Source organism: Bactrocera oleae, chromosome 4, assembly GCF_042242935.1.
Source record: "Bactrocera oleae isolate idBacOlea1 chromosome 4, idBacOlea1, whole genome shotgun sequence".
Classification (NCBI taxonomy): Eukaryota; Metazoa; Arthropoda; class Insecta; order Diptera; family Tephritidae; genus Bactrocera; species Bactrocera oleae.
The window spans coordinates 38586715-38607366 of record NC_091538.1 but is presented as its reverse complement, the minus strand read 5'-3'; the positions used below and the strand labels follow the sequence as shown (position 1 = coordinate 38607366).

The 20652-nt window shown below is 32.7% G+C and overlaps 1 protein-coding gene across 10 annotated transcripts in view; it reads right to left on the bottom strand.

The window, feature by feature from the left end:
- Positions 1 to 349: 349 nt before the first annotated feature.
- Positions 350 to 20652, bottom strand: part of conu (Rho GTPase-activating protein conundrum) — a 60675-nt gene continuing 40372 nt past the window's right edge. For 7 of the 10 annotated variants that reach the window (XM_036362220.2, XM_070108326.1, XM_070108323.1 and 4 more), the window contains 9 exons: positions 3930 to 4271; positions 3803 to 3870; positions 3022 to 3192; positions 2861 to 2949; positions 2445 to 2717; positions 2148 to 2382; positions 1719 to 2063; positions 1130 to 1648; positions 350 to 1075 (listed from right to left, as the gene is read on the bottom strand). In XM_036362220.2, coding sequence (XP_036218113.1) covers positions 851 to 1075; positions 1130 to 1648; positions 1719 to 2063; positions 2148 to 2382; positions 2445 to 2717; positions 2861 to 2949; positions 3022 to 3192; positions 3803 to 3870; positions 3930 to 4083 — 2079 coding nt within the window. In that variant the 5' untranslated portion in view covers positions 4084 to 4271 and the 3' untranslated portion in view covers positions 350 to 850. The remainder of the gene's footprint in view (positions 1076 to 1129; positions 1649 to 1718; positions 2064 to 2147; positions 2383 to 2444; positions 2718 to 2860; positions 2950 to 3021; positions 3193 to 3802; positions 3871 to 3929; positions 4272 to 20652) is intronic. The other 3 variants (XM_070108325.1, XM_070108328.1, XM_036362228.2) reach the window with 1 other exon arrangement.

Here is a 20652-nt window from a genome sequence, read left to right as displayed (position 1 = left end):
CTGTTAACTTATTCGATTCACAATTTAGACTCAGACATAGAGTCCATAAAAGTTTAAAGTTGGTACCAAGACATTTTGTCTCTGCAGAGCAGAGCCGACTCTATCCATCTTCCTTTACTATATTTTCCTAGAGTCGAGTCTACGTAACCGGGGTGGATCCGGGTTCTGGTCAATAAATGTCAATAAGGATTTTTAATTATTTGTGGAATTTTTTTGTCGGTACAACAACATATTCCAATATTATATGTCGTTATACCTCGAAACTTCTTTTGACCGCAATTCAGCAGATATAGTAATTTCTTGAAACTGATGTTTCTTTTAGAGGAAGCATTAACAAATTAACCGCACATTTAAAAATTTTCCCTTTTTTTATTTAAGCGTACATGTGTATCTACGTATTAGTTTGTATTTGCATATATGTATAATGTATATCTTTTATATATCTATATATATTTAGAGCACAAGTTATGAATTTCTCATATTCACGACACAACATGCACCGATGACTATTTTAATTGTGACATTATGTTGAATTACGTATCGTACAAAGATATCATATATTTGTGTAAAAGGACCAAATATATATTTACAGACATACAAATTGTGTTTTGTGTTTTAAAATTTTTAATCTCGATGTCAAAAACCAGTTACTAAAATATATAATTTCTAAATAGTGGAAAGTAAAATGTGGCAAAGATTGTTTTTTCTTCATATCTTTAAAGCTAGTTTTTAACATTTATTCCGATTAAAAATCTGAAAAATTTTCTTGTAATTCTATGCATAGGCTTAAAAGATTCCCCTTTTGATGTAATACAGCTAGATCAACTATTATATTCCTTTACCATAAGAGTCAAATGATTAGACGATGTACATGACTTGGGTTTATTGACTGTTGACGTTTTACCGTGGTATTGCCATCCACTGTCATCACGTTGACAACATGACTACGTGGCTGGTGATTCGATTGTAAATGGGTATGATGGTGGCTAGTGTCCCCAGGAGTACTGCAGTTACCACTGCTTGGATGAAGTAGTGATGTTGTGGCCTTGACTCGTCTATGTAAAATACGTTTACCCTAATAAAAGCTTAATTAGTATGCTGCAAATAAGATCAGAGTACAAGTGTCTACCTGTCGTGTTTTGTTTGATTTGGATTCTTCTATTAGACTATTTGGCACTTGAAATAACGCCTCTCCACGCGTTATCAGCATATTGGTAAGACGGCAGCACTGTGCAGCCATTTTAACTTGTTCCTCAATACTATTTTTGTCCGTTGGGTGTATGTAACGTGGCGGAAAAAAGGATGGTGCAATTATTGTTGCAACATTGTGCATATTCATTTTATTGTAATCTTTTTGTACAATAATGTTGTTCAGAAAACGTATCAATGTTCGCAATGTGTTTCGATTTTCATGTGGTAGCATCTGAACGACAATAGATAAAGCCTTTGCTTGATCCGCTGGTGGTAAAGCATGGCATTGATAGAAAAGTTGAATTAGTTCATTCGTGAGCAGTGGTTGAGGTAGCTCCCGCAACCATCGCTTGAGTAGGGCACTTAGATCATGCACACTAGTTAAACTTAATAGTTGCAGAAACTTTTTCGGCTTCTGATAAAAAGTCGACTCTAGCTCATGGTAAATTATTTCAGTCTAAATTTAAAATTATTGGAAAAAAAAGTCAAAAGTTGCACATAAAATTCATCATGCTAGAGAAAAATACCTTTTGCTTGTGTCCAGCCACGCGCAGAATACCTTCCTCTTTAGCACCCCGCTTCTTAAGTTCCTCTAGAAGACCTTCTAAAAACAATGGCACCAACGTAGAGTCTCTACCTGTTATTTGCTGATCACGTCGTATAAGAGCATTTAAAGAAACTCCAAAGAGGTTACCCTCTTCTTTTCGACGTCTTTTAAATGGTTTCCGCTTATCAAGCGAAACATGATTTCGATCGAATAATGCAGCTAGTTCTAACCAAAAAACAGCTTGAAGACGTTTTAAATCTGTTTCGTTGATAGTATCTATATCTGTACGAATTTCCATTGAAGCGTCATTACTATCAACAACATCCTAATATAAAAAAAAAAAATAAGAGCATATAAAATTATACACTTTATTTCAATTAAATAGCAATTATTTAGCTCAACCACTTACCACTTCATCCTGACTAGAAGTCTGACGGCACATATTTTCAAAACTAATGCCGTCCCTAGAAGAAGGCGAGTTCTGTACACTTTGTGGGGGGGTGTCCAAATGTATTTTTTGCGGAGAGGTCTCCGAAGAGTATGAGCTCGACAGATGCGCAGTATTAGAGAGACATTCGTCACTCGATTCTCCTGAAGCGTTGTTATCACTGTTTGAATATTGTATAAGTTGACCGTGTACACGACTATAATGAAAAATATTAGATTCCTGATCGGTGAATAAAAAAAAACTTCAAAATGTACAAACCCCACTGAGCAGGATGGATCCGATCCAGAACGATTTCGTGGGATGTGGATGGTGCCGATACGAGAAAATCCTAACAATTCAATGCCCTCTGCAGCAAACATGGGAATATCACAGCGAACGTGTGAACCTCGAAAAATGTCTTGCGAACCTTTAAGTGGAGCACTTGGTGTCCGACGAAGTCGCTGTTTTTGATTTTTGCCTAATTGTAATGTCTGATGGCCATTTCCTGAGTCTGCAACAGATCCGTGATCGAAAATGCTCACAAAGCTTGGTCTGCATGAAAAAAATATAGATGACATTTTATTATTAAATTTATGACAAAAATTTTGTTTTTAATTTATCTACATACGAATGTATGTCTGCTTAATTTTGACATTCAAGTCATGTATTTTTTTGTTCATTTAGATATTACTTACATGGATGCGTTTCCCCAAACTTCGTCTCCGTGGATAGAATCTAAGGAGTCAGGAGTAGCACTACGAGATCGTGTTCCTGTACTGGACTCCTAGAATTTATATTATAAAGTCATTATTAGTTTAGTCAAGAAATATATAATTGTATTATGTATTTTACTTACATCGAAATCCCGAAAGACGTCTCTAATATCAGGTTTGCGTTTCTGACGATTTTTCGTCCGACCTCTTACTGTGTGATTCAGCGCCCGAACGCGTTGTTTGATTGCTTCAGCGTGAGGCATAGAGAGTGAAGCTAATATCGGTTGCAATTCTGAAGTTCGCAACTCGAGACCCTATATATTTCAAATAAAACATTCGTTTCACCAAATAGTCAGCTCAGCAATAACCATATAACTCATATAAATACTTTCAACGACCATCAGAAAATAGTAGGAGACATTATTAAATGATTTTTCTTCAAAGTATTTATCAATTACTCTAAATGTTTGAACGTAAATGTTTCGTGAACAAATTTAATTGAATCAATTGACCATAACCGATATATGGATGGTAGAAACGAAAGTCGATAAAAGATTTCTGAGCAAGTTACGAACAGAGTTGCAAAGATATCTGCGTTAATAAGCTGTGGATATAAAATTATCATTGCCATACATGCAAATTCAACTGATTGACGTAAAATTATTATTAAAAAAAACTTACGATTGTAGCAAATATGTATTTTCACAATATATGCAGATTTGTAAGCATACAACCCTCTTGTTATTAGGGGAATAATAGAATTTCAAAATATCTACATATAAAAATTTTAAAAGCTATAAATTTGTCTATATTTTATATTAATATTGTTTTTTATAACCTGAAGCTAATGTTTTTCTTGTTAGTTTTTACATATTCATTGTAATTGAACATATTTGGCCGAACTCATATTAATGGAATATTTACCTGCTCAAATGGTTTTATGAGCTGTGGAAAACCAGCGGCCACCAGCCATTCAGCTTCCAATTCACCCTCTATAAATATTAATAAATTTATTAATTACTGTTTTAAGTTTTAAAAAATCAAAACTCACCTTCATAATGTGCTTCAGGTTCATTATGTGGCGAATTCGTCTGATACTCATTTAGAAATTCGCTGTAATCTTGATCAGATGTGTTGTCTAAAGACGTGTTGCTACTTGTCATTTTAACATGTTGATTTTTATTTATATTTGGAAAATATGGCATATTGTTGCTTTGATCACTTTAGCGAAGAAATTAGAAGTTTACAAAATTATTGCACAGTGTTAGACCTTTTCCTGTGCTGTTTTATTTCTATTTACAGTACAAGACACGTGCAGTTTACTCCATATTGACAATGCTGTGTTCGATTTGGCTGCTATTTGACGTACATATGTATGTATGAGTAACTGCTGCTAAAAGACAAGAGTAAAATCTTAATTTAATCAATATATTTATGCTGCATGCAGTATATATATAAATATGTATATAACTATGTAGAACATACATACATGTACATTACAACTATATGTACATTTGTATATGCAAGTGCAGTAAGGTGATTCTGATATAATAGCGTTTAAATGATGAGTATTTTTAGTGATGCAAATTAATAGTTATAAACGTATGCGACAGCAACAAAAGTAATACTTTTCCCAATACCTATCGGAAACCAACATATTGCATACATATGTACAAGTATTTATGCACTCAAATAAGCCCATATGCTGTTAACTCAAGCTATTCCACAAAAAAAATCGCTGCGCGGCGCAAAGTGTGTCTATAGGTTACATTTCCGTTTGCATCTAGAAATACATATACATATGTATATGTAAGTGTGTGCACATATATTATATTATATTTATATGTGAATTTCACAACTAGTATAAATCACAAACCCAACTAGTCTGCGGATAAGCGATCGAATTTTCACATTTCGTTATAGTATAGTATACATGTATAGGTAGTCTGGCGATTAAAGTCAAGACTTTGTTTATTTAAATATTGATAACACCTGTACATCCCCGCAGGATAAAGCTTTGAAGAATATAACAATAATTATAAATAGCTCATTACTAAATGTTTTATTATTTGACTTTGAGTTAGTGCTAGTTTGCACTTTTTATGACTAGTTATAATAATAATTTCAAGCCGAAGAACATTAGTTGTAAAATAACATATTTCCATACTGACTTAATTCTTCACTAGGGTCACAAGACTTTTTATTAGTGGGTAACTAATTACAAACATATGTATGTATATTGTACATATGCACATTATGAGCAAATTAACATGAGAATTATATGCATACGCGTGTATGTGGTGGATGCGTAATACGCAATTGCACCATCGTAATGATTAATTAGTGTTCTCCTTCGTTGAGTGTATGTATAAGTAGTTATGTATGGATATTATGTACATACCCTGAAGAAAATTTCGATAGGAAAACTATTTTTCTGTCATTCCTTGTCATAAAGAATTCGCTAATGTTTGTGCGGTTCGCCTACGTGATACTTAGAGCGTATTACATAGTTAATTTATATGCTGGTATGGTGATCTCATATTTTGTTTACAAGCAATTACAATGAAAGTGGTGGAACAATATTTAGAATATCCGTTTTTAATCTTTTCAAAGAAACTCTTATGACAGGAAATCCCTAATCCATCATAATGTATTGAATACACGACGCGAATTTCCTGATATATATATCGGAAATTATAAAAAACCCGTAATTTTTATACTCCAAATTGTTTTCTATTTAGTTCAAAACATTTATAAATTAATTACATTTCGTATTTTAAATAAAATGTAAAATGAAATTCGAGCTAAATCATGCATCTTAATATTTTATGTAAACATAAAAAAGTAAAAGTATCTCCATTTTTATTGTAATTCATTTATAAATATTATTACGTTTAAAACTGTTAAATGTTATTAAAAGTTCAAATTAAATTTTTTTAAGTATCTTAATATTATCCTTATTCACAAATTTTCAAATATTTCTATTATTTTATGCATGTTTGCATATTACATACAAAAAATAGATAACGAAACTCAAGTTTCCAAACATATCGTATAAATTCCTTTGAAACCGAGTGCTATTGCAACCATGAAAAGAATTTCAAAATGATAAGGAACGCTGAATTGCGTAGCAGCGAACTGTTACGAACAAGAACACAAAGTGTGCCACCCGAGCTTCGTCTTTCCTCGTCGCACCCTCGCCCACAAAAAACGGTTTTCGGCGAGAAAAGAGTCCGTGTGTGAACTGGCACTTACTAGTCAAAACCAGCAATATATGTCGTTGGAAAAATTAATCGAACATTGATGAGTTATAACACTAATATTGCAACTATTTCAACAAATTTCGTTGGTTTGGCCATGGACCCCTCATCGCATTCATAAAACTTTTAAAATTGGCCAAGGCAAAGATGTGGTGGCTCAAATAGAAAAAGAAAAAATCGAATAGCTGCAATTTGTTTCGATTTTAATTTTAATGTGCCGCCAATTTCAGTTCATATGCTTCGCTCTATGCAATTGTAATTTTTCAGTGAGTAATCGGATTTAATTTAAAAATCAATTCAAATATGTATTTTTTGGGTAAATAAAACGTTATGAAATTATGTTACATGCTTGCTGTACTTACATACATAGATACATATGTGTGGTCAGATTTGCAATTCATCCGCTTCACTGTTCGCCGTTGTTGAATAATGAATTGCACGTTCGCTCTGCCCCAGCGCAACTAAACACTTGCACAAGAGCATTATGCATATTTCCCTTCTAATAGATGTTTTAAAATGTACGATTGATGAATTCGCCGGGCAACTTTTTCATTTCAAAAACAAAAATTATAAATGGTTTCATACTGTCTACTTAGCGATGTTAATTAAAATCGCGTATGTACATACTTTTCGGTCCTAATTACGTCCCTAATGAAAATTTAGTCTTTCTTACGAAGTGGTCAAATAAGAATTGAAATCCTACATATTCTTCCATTCAGATATATACACATACAGTGTCGGACAAAACTAAAGCACGAAATTTACCATATTAAGTATCAAAAAACTTAACATATTAATTCATTCTACACTTAAATATGAAATAAAGATTAACAATGTACATAAAATAGGTACGATAAAACACGATGTGCTTATAGTTAAAAAATAAAAGAATTTGTTGTTAATATTTGGTATCATATCCAGTGTTTTTTATGACGGCTTCACATATTCGTGGCATAGATTCAATTAAATTGTTTAAAACGTTTTGAGAAATATTTTCCATACTCGTTCGACTTGGGTAAAGAGAGAGTCCTTGTTTTTACAATTTACCCGCTGAATTTTCCGATCTGAATCTTGATCTTGAATGCGCAGGCCATTTCAAAATCTCTATTTTATTGGAAATAAACCAATCCTTTACACATTTGGCCATGCGTTTCGGATCGTTATCGTGTTGGTAGTCCATTTTAACGGCATTTACTCTTCAGCATGAGGAAGCATAAAATTTTTAAGGATGTTTTTGTTCAAAAAACGATTCATTATGCCATTAATTTGATGAATCGGACCGACTCCTTGACCTGAGAAACATCCCTAGACCATTACGTTACCTCCTCCATGCTTCACAGTACCTTGTGAATAACGCGGATTCAAACGTTGAGAAGAAGCCCAAAACGTGGTCTTCGTACTAGCTTTAATCCATCAGTTCCTTTAATATTGTAATTGGACTTTTCAGAAAAAAAGTACACACCTCCATTGTCTAATACTCCAGTAAGCGTGAGCTTTTGCAAATTCAAGCCGCGCTTTTCTATTTTTGTGCGAAATGTATGGCTTTTTAGCACTTTTGCATGTTATGAAGTTATTTTCTACAGATCGTTGCTGGATGGACTTCCACGAAATATTTAAGCCCAATTCGGTCTGGATTGATCTAGCTGATATAAATGAAATATTTATGGAGCGCACTATGGCCATATCCTCAGGGCTAGTAGTTTTACGTGGTCTGCCACCTCCATGAATTGTGGTTTGGGAGCCCGAAGAACGAAAACGACTTATAATTCTTGAGACAATGCTGTGATAAATTCTGAACTTTTTCGAAATATTAGTTACTGATTTACCGTTTTCAAAATTGCTAATAATTTTTCCCCTAAATAGTGCTGAACAATTATTATGAGCCATTTCACAAAAAAAAAAAAAAAATTTATTACGAAGCGGTACCATCGGTTGATCACAAATGAGTAATCTAATTGTATTAATATTACTACAACAGGCTCTTCGAATAACGGTTTCTAACTACAGTTGAATTTTTAACGGAACTTGTTGAAATCAAGGTCAATAAATAAGGAAATATAGTTTAGTGCTTTAGTTTTGTCGCAGCAAATATACATACTATTATGCGAAAGTTTTGCAATTCTTTTACATTTATATTTAACTAAATGTATAGAAGGTGAACTTCGCGCTTTAGTTTTGTCCGACACTTATATACATACATGCTTATATGTATATTTCTAAACTCTAACATTTTAAACTTTCTTGCATATTTATATGCATAAGAAAGTAACAGATTTTCGTAAGTCATAATGTTCATTAGGCTAAGATTTTCTAATTAAGAATGTTTTAGAACTAAAAACTTACTGAAACTGACTTATCTAATTACTCTTATGTAATTACTATTGTAAAAAATGCTTTAGAATCTTTTGAATGTAAGCCCTTACATTTTATATCTGTTTTTATCACCTTATTGGCGCCAAAGCCCTCAGAAAAGTCAATAAAATTAAACTTAAACTATCTTAATGCGCCGGAATTTTTCGAATACATGCCGGTCATCAATGCTTACATGAGGAACCATATTTACACACATACATATGCATCAACTTGGGTCTACATTGATATGTAGGAATATGAGCTTTATCTGTTGCCCAGCTACTTTTACTTAACTCGAAATGAAGTATCACACTTTCGAAAGCTATAAAACGACCTCCGGCACAATGAATAATCAAAATATCGCGATGACCGCATAAGTGGAAACGATTTTAGGAGACAATGTGGTCTGTAATATTAAATTTTCAGATTCTTTTACGCATTTCTACTTATAATAGACATGAGTGTTTTTCGTACGGCGAAGACTTGTCTGTATTCTTCCATATATATATAAAAAGTTTTGTTACCTTTGAACTCATGTTTTTAGATACCAGTATGAGAAAGCGAAGAAAAAGGCCATACAATTTTGGAAATTTTCTTCGAACAAGATTTGTAGCCTCTTCGTATTTATACTTATTTTATAACATTAAATTGTAAAATGCTGAACACATAGACGACAAGCGATAGGCAGCATCTGTCAAATATTAAAATACACAGATTCTTATGGACACTGTTATTTAGACAACAGCCCGACTTCACGACTGCAAGTTTGCAGTTGTCGCTGCCGCTAAATTAAAACCATTCCTAATTTTGCCGACGACAATGATCGGCTGTAGTGATGCCACTAATATGTGAAATGTAAAATCATTTAAAGCTCTAAGAAGTCCAACGTTATTTTACCAACAGAAGTATTAAATAGCACTGATATATCATTTGTAATGACAATTGATAATTTAAAACAAATTAATAGACCTGTTTACTTATTTTTGGCGCAAAAAATTTCACTTTGAACAAAATGTTTAAATTTAATTGAAGTGAAAGGTTTTAGTATGGCAACAACGAAATTGCGTACATCAGATGTTGGTTATGTCGCTGCCATTCTCAAAATTTTCAAGAAGCTGGCTTCAAGACGACATTTACAGGCAAGAAAATTTTGCTGTCGTGCAGTCGCTTTGTGTTTAAAAGCATAACTCCTATAAGGAGTCAAGATGAACAATACTAAAAGTAAATCATTGTATAAGCTTATATATACAATGAAGTAAATAGTTCAGTGGAACTCTTTTCTCACAGCATGTATGCTACCCACACGTACGATAGTTCAATCTTAGAAAACTTAAAGAAGTCTTCGCCGCTCTTGTTCGCATTATTATCTTTTAAAAATCAAATGACTAAAGTTAGGGTTCGAAAATATTTAGATTTTCGAGTTTACTGATAGATTGAAATTGAGCTTGATTGGTGTATATTATACTGAATAAACCAATTTCTGTATTAGAACGGGAGTCATCAAAAATAAGTATTTGTAAATTATAAATCCTGTTGGAAAAAGGGCAAAAAACATGGACATGGGCTGAGGTAAAGGTTAACATTATTAGATGGCGTTAATATGGGGATTTTTTTGTCGCTCATTATGGGCAAATTCTCTTTTGGTGTCGCTCTGTGCGTTCATACGAGCTAAAAGAGAAAAAAACTTACGATACCCGTTATATATGTGCATATATAAAAGAGAACTGCAACGAGTAAGTGTGCTTTTACACACAGACTCTTTTGTAACCCAAACCGGTTTATTGTGAGCGAGGGGACGACGAGGAAAGACGAAGGGACCGTGCAACTCGTGTTCGGGTGGCAAGCTTTGTGTTCTTGTTCCTAACAGCTCGCTGCTACTTTTTTCAGCATTCCTTTTTACTTTCAAATTCTTTGAACGGTTGCAAGTGCGCTCGGTTTCAAATGAATATATAACATTCGTTCAGAAATTTGAATTCTGTAATCTAGAAATATTTTTAAAAATTGTAAACAAGGAGAAAATTAAGATACTCAAAAATATTCAATTTATATTTTTAATTACATATAGCGGTATTAAATGTAATAATGTACCAGTATACATAAAATAATTCTAATAAAAATGGTAACTTTACTTTTTTATATTAACATAAATTATTAAGATGCTTTCATATTTATTTCTTTTAACCGCAAAGGAGTTAGTTCGAATATTATTTTATTTAAAATGAGAATTGTAATTGATTCAATGATGTTTTATAATAAATAGACAAAAATATGGAGGAAAGAAATTATGAATTTTTAATACTTAAGGATTAGGAAATTCCTGTTATAAATTTGGCCTTGAAAATATTAGTAGCTGGTATTCAATACATTCTGGTGGATTAGGGAATTACCGTCTTAAGTATTTCTTTGAAACTATTAAGCGGGTATTATGCATATTGTTCTACCACATTCATGCTAACTCATTGCAAGCAAAATGTGGGACCAACATCCCAACATACAAATTAACTATGCAACACACTCTAAGTGTCGCGTAGCCGAACCGCACAAACATTTTAGAAAATTGTATAAAAAGGAATGATAGAAACTCGATTCGAGTTGCTGGACTCTTTTTGCTCGTGTGAATGCAAAGAGCGACACCAAAAGAGAATTTGCCTAAAATGAGGGACAAAAGAGTCCCAATGTAAAAGCACACTAATACATTTTTGTTCAAACTCGAAATTTCTGACTGATTTTCTCGACAGGCAATTAAAAATTGCTAAAAATCTGAATCGCTGGAAATTTTGCAAATGGAGACTGCACATTGCATATGTTTAGCAGTTGATGTCTAAATACATTCCATGCCAACATACATTGCTAGCAATGAATTGCCATTTTGGTGGCTTGACAGAGCTGTTTTCATATGCACACAAGTTTTGAAAAGGCAACATATACATGTATAGCTTCGATTGCATGATACCTGCAAAGATGAAAGGCCAATGTTTTACGTGTAAACTGCAATTTAGCAAAGTAATATTCAAAAGATAAATTTTAACAAAACAAAAAAATAGTATTTAAATACGTACATATGTATGTTATATTCATGTATGGTTTATATTTTAATGATAATTGTTAGCAATAAATATCATTGCTCATATTTAATTATTGAAATGGTAAATAAACTTTATGCAACAATTATTTAAGTCTTAATATATGCAATTTTATTTTTCCAAAAAATACTTTTGTAGATTTCTACAATGTACGTAATCTACGTATCATATATTGGGGATTTATTTCTGTAAAGCAGCTTTCAAGACCTTTGTATCGATTTTTATAAGTCCTTATTTACTTCATAAAAACATAAATCCTCATAAGCTGCTTTTAGCGCCAAATATGTTTAACGTAGGAAGTCACAATGAACAAGCAAATATTGAACTTATCCTTGTTCGCCATTTTAAGTTGAGTGCTATTTTCAGTCCATTAATCACGTTCGACCTCCACCGTGCTTTATGAAAGGTACCTGGAAGTCTAATTGCCAGTTATCTTCCAGTTATTTCGGAACTTTTGAAAAAGCGAAATGTCCGGGCTTGTTGTCACTTGACTGATTCGCTGACACTTGATGCTTCGAATACAATTTTTAATTTTAATATCCGATAGCGGTAGGCGAAAGTTAGTAATTCTTTATCAAGTTTCTGTTTAAGAACTATACATAGGAATTGTGTTTAATGCTGAAGTATCACAACAAAGAATATACTACACAAATTCCGATGCAACTCGGCAAGGGTTATCGTAATCTTACCTACAGCAAACTTCAACATGATTAAAACAAATTAAAAGGGTATGCGTCACAAACACAAAAAAAAAAACATTAGGATGTACATATTTTATGATTTTGAGGCATTATTTTGTGAAATTATGTAAAAAATTTTAAAACTTATATTTTACAATTTAAGGACCCCGAAAACTTTTGAACGAGTTGATGTAGCAAAAAATCGTATTGCACCTTTTTTGTGGCTTTCTAAATTTCCTAAAATAATACGTTTTATTTTGTTCAAATGCGTTAAACATCTAAACAAATAAGGATGATATATTTTCCTGTGGTAATTAGATACAGGGGAAATAAAAAATCACAATGGACCATCTGGCAATATTTATATTAAGAGCTCAAACTTTACCAGAATTTTTTTTCCGTCATTTCAAACGATATTTAAACAATATCAAAAGAAAAAATTCTTTTATTTTCGGTCCGGCTTAATATATACGTATACTTACAATACCAAATTACGAGGAATATTTTTTAAAGTTGAAAAGCATTTGTGATGCAAGAATGCGTTAAAATATTACAAGACTAAATAGGGTAAAGAGACAAATTTCCCGACTGCGGATCAGTTAGTCATACGACAGCGAAACACGAGCGTTGACTTAATTACTTACAAACAAAAACGCCAAGCCACACGCGTGCACTTGGCAAGTTGAGGCCAATCGACCTGTCAGCCAGGCAGATTGCCATACACACACATATGCATGCTCAGACCGACTTGCCTATTTGGTTACTTAAGTTTTGGCTAAGCTAGCTGGCATAGTGATATGCATATGCTCGGTCTTTTACCGAACACTCCGAACACTGCCTTCATCAATAGGTTCGACATTTCACATCTACACACCTGTCTGCATACATACACATACGGATGTGTATGCGTGTATGCAAGGTATGCGAGTGTGTATGGATTTTGTTAATGAACATAGTGCTTGAGTGCATACTACATATGCATATGAATATATTTGGTTAGATATTCGGAGTTTATGGCAAAATACCAGCTCACACGCTTACGCACAAGATATTAATATACATATGTGTATGTGTGTATGTACATATATGTGTGAATGTGTTCGTATACGCTATTTTATCTGCTTTTTACCTTTCTAATGTCTCGAATATTTTTCCAGTTGTTTTATCATTATATTCACGGCGTTGGAATGTTTTCGTAGCTGTACATTATTCATTTAATTTCAGGCCGCTACATATGCTAATGCCGCTTTCATGTTAACCGATTATGAAATTACAAATGAATTTAATCAAGTGAAATTTTTGGTGACCCCAAAGTTTACATGTCTCGTAGATATATACGCATTTAATCACTAAGACATTCTCGAATGTTTAAACATGTAAGGGAAGCCACGAGCGTATTTTCATATGTAAGCATGTTTTTATTCCATGATCTGCATGTCAGTAGCCAGAGCGCAAAGATTGAAACTTCCATTATCTTGCACTTAAGGCAACATGCTTTGATAAGTACATGGCACAGTTTGCATGACTTCCTATTTTTAATATGTACATACATATGTACATATGGTATATAAATATGCGCAATCAACCGAAATCGCTTTAAAGCTAACGGATTTTAATTTTCGTGTGGTTGTTTAATTTTTAACAAGTCATTCAATTGAAAGAAAACTGATTTGTAGGCAAGTAGAACTTTCTAATCGAATATAGAACAGAAAAACAAAACTATGTAAATGAAATGAAAACTGAACTCAGTACTGTTTTATATATGATTTAAATTACTATCGCAAACGACACTGAGAATGCATGTATGAATATCTGTAGTCACTCAAAAACGTGTTTACATGTTTTAAATGTGGCTTCGTTAAACTATATTTATATTAGTATGTAATTTTAATATTTTAGTTTCCTCTAATTAGATGCAGAAATAACACAATGAACTCATACTAACAGTTTTTTGTGTATATTAAAAACAGTCTTATTTTAAATCTCAATATTTTGTGTATTCACTATCAGCCTCTATCACCGCCTGAATACGACGTGGCATGCTGTCAACAAGATTTTTACACTTTTCTTGTTTGATAGCCTTTCATGCAGATCTCACTTTTGACCATAAATGTCTATATACAAGTAATATTGCAAACTCATCCTTCCAACTATTTTGTCAAAAGATCAAACACCTTGGGTCATCATGCATCACCACACCATTATGGAACCACCACCTCAAACCAAATTACATGCGCCCATTCCTCTTCGGTCTAATTCGCATGATGCCTCGCAAACGATAACCGCAGTTGTTTTTGCCTTGCAGTGCGCAGTGGCAGATCTTTAAATATTCCATACAGTTTCAACAGAAACGTTAATATCATGATTTTCAATTAACGGTTTATGTATTTGGACTGCATTTTCATATTTTAAACTCCTCAAATATCTAAAAAAAGACGGCTGAATATTTGAAGACAGTACATTTTTTCTGCCGAATTTATTAATTACTTGGTAGATCAGCCGTGTTTTTGCGTATATTGGCCACTGCTCGTACAGACACATTCATTTGTAAAGCTATTTCTCGACAACTTTTGCCTTTTCGTAAAAGTTGACGGACTTGCCGATTTAGATTTTCTGGCAAAGAAGGTACCATTTTAAACAGCTAAATTAACTAACACACATACGTATGGATACTGTGTGATCCAAATTTGACCCGGACTGGTTCATTTAAATTGCGCGTGCTAACCGAATAAATGTTTTTTTCTACATTGGAACATCCTTTTAGTTAAAAAACAGTGCTTGAAAATCGTCGTGTTGGCATCAGAGAAATAGCAGAAGATCTCAACATCTCTTATGGAACGCCTCAACAGATTTTAGTTAATGTTTTTATGTATATGTATATTTATAGGTATGAAACGTGTCAATGCTAGACTCGTATCAAAAGATCTAAATCTTTTACAAAAACGACGTCGAGAAGAGATAAGTAGCGAGGACAGCGCGTCATTACACGCATCATTACTGGTGACGAGACGTGGGTTTGTGAATAATATCGAAACTGTCCAATAATCTAGCGATTGGAGTACAATTGGAGCACAATTGGATTAAACATTGGCATGCTTGTATTGGCTCAGAAGGCGATAATAATGGTCTGTATAAAAAATATGTGAACATTGGAACAACTCAAGCATTGGGGAAATATGGCTGAATTACTCTGTAGTTTTAGAATAATATTAAGATGCACACCTCCACTGAGTGTCTGTGCTTCGCGATTCTCCAAGTACTAGACTGTAATCATCAAATGTATAGAAAGCGGTTAGAACACTTTAAATAGATACCGCATTAGATTGGATACCTTTGCTATTCCTTGCACCTAAGTCTTTCTTATGTATGAAAGGTTTGAGAGGTTTTAGGTATATTTACAATTAAAAAACGGTTGAAGTTTAATCTGCCCGAAAATGTCTAGACATAAACTATTCAAACCAACCTGTGATCATCTATCGTTTGATATATTTAAGAGTCATTCTACAGTGAAATGAAACTTCTTGCCAAATCAGGCACACTTAAACACTTTCGTTATTCAACCTGTTGCTAAACGAACAATGATTTCAAATATAATATTAAACGTCCATCCATTCGTCTCGCTAATTACTGGTAAAAATATCCAAATTGTCCCAATCGCAGCTCGGCTGATCGTGTTTTATAATCATCAACAATTAAACGCGCTAAAAATTCGAGTTTGTTCAAACCTTTGTTGATTTTACTGTTGCTTTTTCTTGTTATTTATGATCAAAATTGAGCATTGAGATTTTGCATACTTTGAAATCAATTTTGCAATATTTCTCAATAGTAAATTCGGCGTCGGAAGTGGTATTATGTCTTTTCTTCCATTTTTATTGTATTCAATATTCCACTCCCGCACGTTTTTTGGATTGCAACCTGAGGTTTAACATTGACTATTACAGATATGTATGTTTGTAGATCCGTAAAAAATTATATATAAAACAAAAAAATGATCATTGCAATACCTATATAATTTCAAACAAGGAAAACGAATTTAGATTTGCCCAATCGATATTTATTCTTATAAAGCCCGCCTTTCGCTCAAAATGTCAATAGATACATATGTTATAGTAGCACAATTGAATATATTGGAAATATAAGTTTTTTAATTTTGATTTACTTTGTACATTTATGTTTTTATTCGTTAAATTTTTATTTTTTGACGCAAAAGTATCCATTCCTCTGACGAAAATTATTCAGTCTTAACTGTGAGCCATTATCACTCATTCTCACTTTAAATTTGAAAAATAAATTTTAATCTGAAGAATAACTTCGTTTCCTTTACAAAATCTTAAGCTTAGGGAAGAATGGTGCAAATATTACCTACCATATTTATTATTTTTGAGACTTAGTCAAGCTTTTTCTTCTGAAGATTAAGCATTTGCATATTGCTCTTATCAAGTAGTAGAAAAATGTTGATTAAGTAACTCTATGTATACAATATCCCTTAGCTATGATGATGTTATAATTTTCCAAAATCACGCTAAAATAGTTCATAACTACCATTAGTCCACATATAAGATTTCCATATAGTTTAGTGGCAGAATCAGTATATTTGGGTTCAATTATAAGTAGTATGTATAACTGTGTAGTACTTTCTGGACTTGAAAACCGAACATAACATCACACGCCTTAACAAAAAAATTCATCAAATATCTAACCGAAATGCAAGATCAAATTAAATATTTAAATATGTATCCTATTCTGTATTCCTAGAATTTGCCTGAGTTCCACAAGTAATTGAACTCTCGCCTCCTTTCAATGTTACTTTAGAACTGGGAACCAGAATTTATTAACATTTTAATTAAAACTAGCTGTCTGTTTGCATAACAGATGCCTTCTTTTAAAAGAGCGCTAAACCAGAGAATATTTATGAACATGAATGGTAATGAACATTATTAACATTCTCTGGCTAAACTATCATGATAAACTGAGTGTTTAAAACTGTTTTCAACTTATAGGTTTTACCGTTATATAATTATTGTCTGAGAAGAACGTCAGGGTAAATTTTAGAATAGCATCCCCGAATTCGGGGTTAAAATAGGAGGTTCTCCAGATTAAAAAAAAAAAATATATATATAGTTGCCGTTGACTTATAATTTTTGAGATATTTGCATTTAAGGTTCAAAAATTCAACATTTTGTAGATTTTACACTTATATTTTTAACTTTTATGTTTACTAACACTTCATAATTCGTTTCTACACATTTATTTTATATTAAATTGTGCAAAAATAACTTTATTTCAATACTTAACTTTTGTTCAAGTCTTTTTATTTACAATATAGCAAAAGGGTTTTGATATTGTACAAATAAATGGATTTGATAAAATGTTGAATTTTTGAACTTTAAATGCAAATGTCTCAAAAATTATAAGTCAACGGCAACTATATATATATATTTTTTTTTAATCTGGAGAACCTCCCATTTTAACCCCGAATTCGGGGATGCTATTCTAAATAATAAAGATAAGTGTATAGCCATTAAATTGGGATATTTATTTAACAAACCAGTGATCGAACTCAAGAGTGAGTTAAAAGACAGACGATTTACCGAGAAACTCGTTACAATATCAACAAGGTTTGAATTTTTACCATTTTCCCACAATTATTTTCAATTCGCAGACTGATTCATACTTGTATATGTTGAAGAACTTGTATTGTATATAAGTACATAGCTGGCAAAGACGATGGGAAGTCAGTCGAAATGGCTTTGCGTTATTCCGACTGATCCTCAACATTTAGTAAAACACCACACATCGAGGTAGGTTTTTACACTGCCGTAATACTTGACGGTGGTAGTAGGGGGATCGGTGCAAAACGGACGAATTCCCCCTCGTAAAAAATAAGCCATAATCGAGTTATAAACTCAATTTTAAAATTACTATATACGAAACTTTCATTATGAATTATATGAATTTGTAACTAGTCATCTTGAAAATCAAACGGGGTTAATTTATTTAATCGGAACCGAATATTTGATACTCTCGTATAGGCGATTTCATAAGCTCCTACTAACTTCCCGTAATTTGAATACTCTTGATTAGCTTCAATCCAAGCGTCACTGAGATTTAGTGGAAAAAATATTTTAAAGAAAACCTTTTTACGTAAAATTTAAAAAAATGTTTATTCATATATGTTAATTTATACAGCAACATATCTACAAAATTTAGGCTTGCGCAAGTGAAGCATGTAGTGAGCAGTTATAATTGCTAACGTTGGCACCAAAATATACAATAACTGTGTGCCGTCGCATAAACCAACAGACTATTGTTCGCACAAATGAATTTTATTTGTTTGCCACGGACTGGTGCATGTCTACAAGGTGGTGAAATTTATCGCAGCGATCTACAGCACTCACGGGGATGCACAAACATATGTACATACATATAGATATGGCAGTTAGTGTAATTATAAAATTAGACGAAATTCCATAATTAAAAGCCGGCGAAATCATAAAATAATTTTTGTTTGAAGTTTTATAAGCAATAAAGCAATATAAGTTTGGAAGACGTCTTTAAATATTTATTTCTTTTTAAAAAAAGTTATTGTCTGCTGCACTAAGCATTAACACAATCTCTACCGACTGATTGTCTGAATGACTTCTTATTTAATTCGCTGACTAATTGGCAACATGCAATCGCGCCGAACAATTCACATTGGGCAACCACGTCTGGAGTGACGTTAGGTGTATCTCTCTATAATGGTTATATATACATAAGTATATCATACCAGAACTAATGTATTGTCTTGTCGTTTTTAGCAAAGAAACCAGGAAGCATTCGTTGGGGACAAAATAGAAAATAGTTTTACATCTAAAGATTGTTTAAAATATCAACGATTCGAATAGATCTGAGAATTGTGGCATTCTCAAGGAGAAGTGGCGGGCCTTCATTTTAAATTCTTGTCAACTTTAATACAAATGGAGATATGAAATATGTTTCTTAGGTATATCAATAAATGAAGAAATATACTTGTATATTACTTCAGATAAGATATAGCGTAATACTATAAATGTGTCCACATTAATACTTAATTTAGAGCTCATTCTTAATTTACGTAAACTTACAAAATAAAATATGTCAATAAATAAAAGATTGCGGATTGGAAATAAGAATAATCAGAGCCTCTTTCCTGTTATCCATAGTAATCGAAACATTTTCTTGTGGGTTAGCGCCCCTATTTTTCGAATATCCGTCGGGGATATTGCCATTTCAACATTGTGTAGTATTGGAAATATAGTATTAGGAAGATTCTCTTGCTCTTGCAAAATTTCACTAACATTGACCTGGGTTTTGGTGTAGCATTTTTGACTCCATTACATTTTTTTTGAAAAATTGTATTTGATTTTCAATTCTTATATCTCCAGAAGATTACTTCATACCTTATACCCTTATACCCATTATGAGTTACGAAAATCCTAATAGAAACCCAATTAAGATAAAAAGTAAACATTACCAAGAAAAAATGTTAACTTCGGTGCAACCCTTCACAAATAAACCAATTTTTCACATAAGTGCTTAATTTTGATCGTTCAGTTTGTATGACATATATACCCTATAGTCGTTCGATATCGGCGGTTCTAACAAATGAGTAGCTCTTTTGGAAGAAATGGCCGTATGCAAAATTTCAAAGCAATATCTCAAAACCTAAGGATTAGTTCGCGTATACATATAGAGACAGATGGATAGACGGACTCATCGCTCACGTGGCTAAATCAACTCAGCTCGTCAGGCTAATCATATTATATATAGATATGTATGCTTTATCTCCGACGTTTCCTTTTGGGTGTTACAAGCTTCGTCGCAAAGTTAAGATACCCTGTTCAGGATATAATGATTTCTTTAGCCGCTTTAAATTCTTCAATAAAATTAATATTGGCAAGTGTTCTCATAAAGTTTCAAAATAACATGGTGCAAAAATGCACCAACTTGATTATTTGAGATATCCCCCAGTCAAAATAAAGAATATTTAAATCCGGGATTTATAATCCCGAATATTCTGTCATCGTAAAATCCGAAAAAGTTACAACACATTTGAAAGAGCGACGTTTTTTAAACTAGAAATTAGACAACAAAACAGAAGCCTCTTTCCATTAGGCAAATCACATTTGTTTTTAACTTAGAGTGTGCGCATATATTCCAGTCATTTAAGCTTAAATTAGGTAAGAATCTCGGAATTCAGATACCCAGCTGTAAGTCTGTAAATACTTGTATATTGACACCCTAAAAGTTGTCTCAAAACCTACATATGGTAGGGTGTACGCAACTATTAAATTTCAAGGTCAAAGGTCACAAAAATCGGTTTTTTGCGCTTTTTTGTAAATATCTCATTTCCTATGCGTTTTTTGCTATTGGTATTT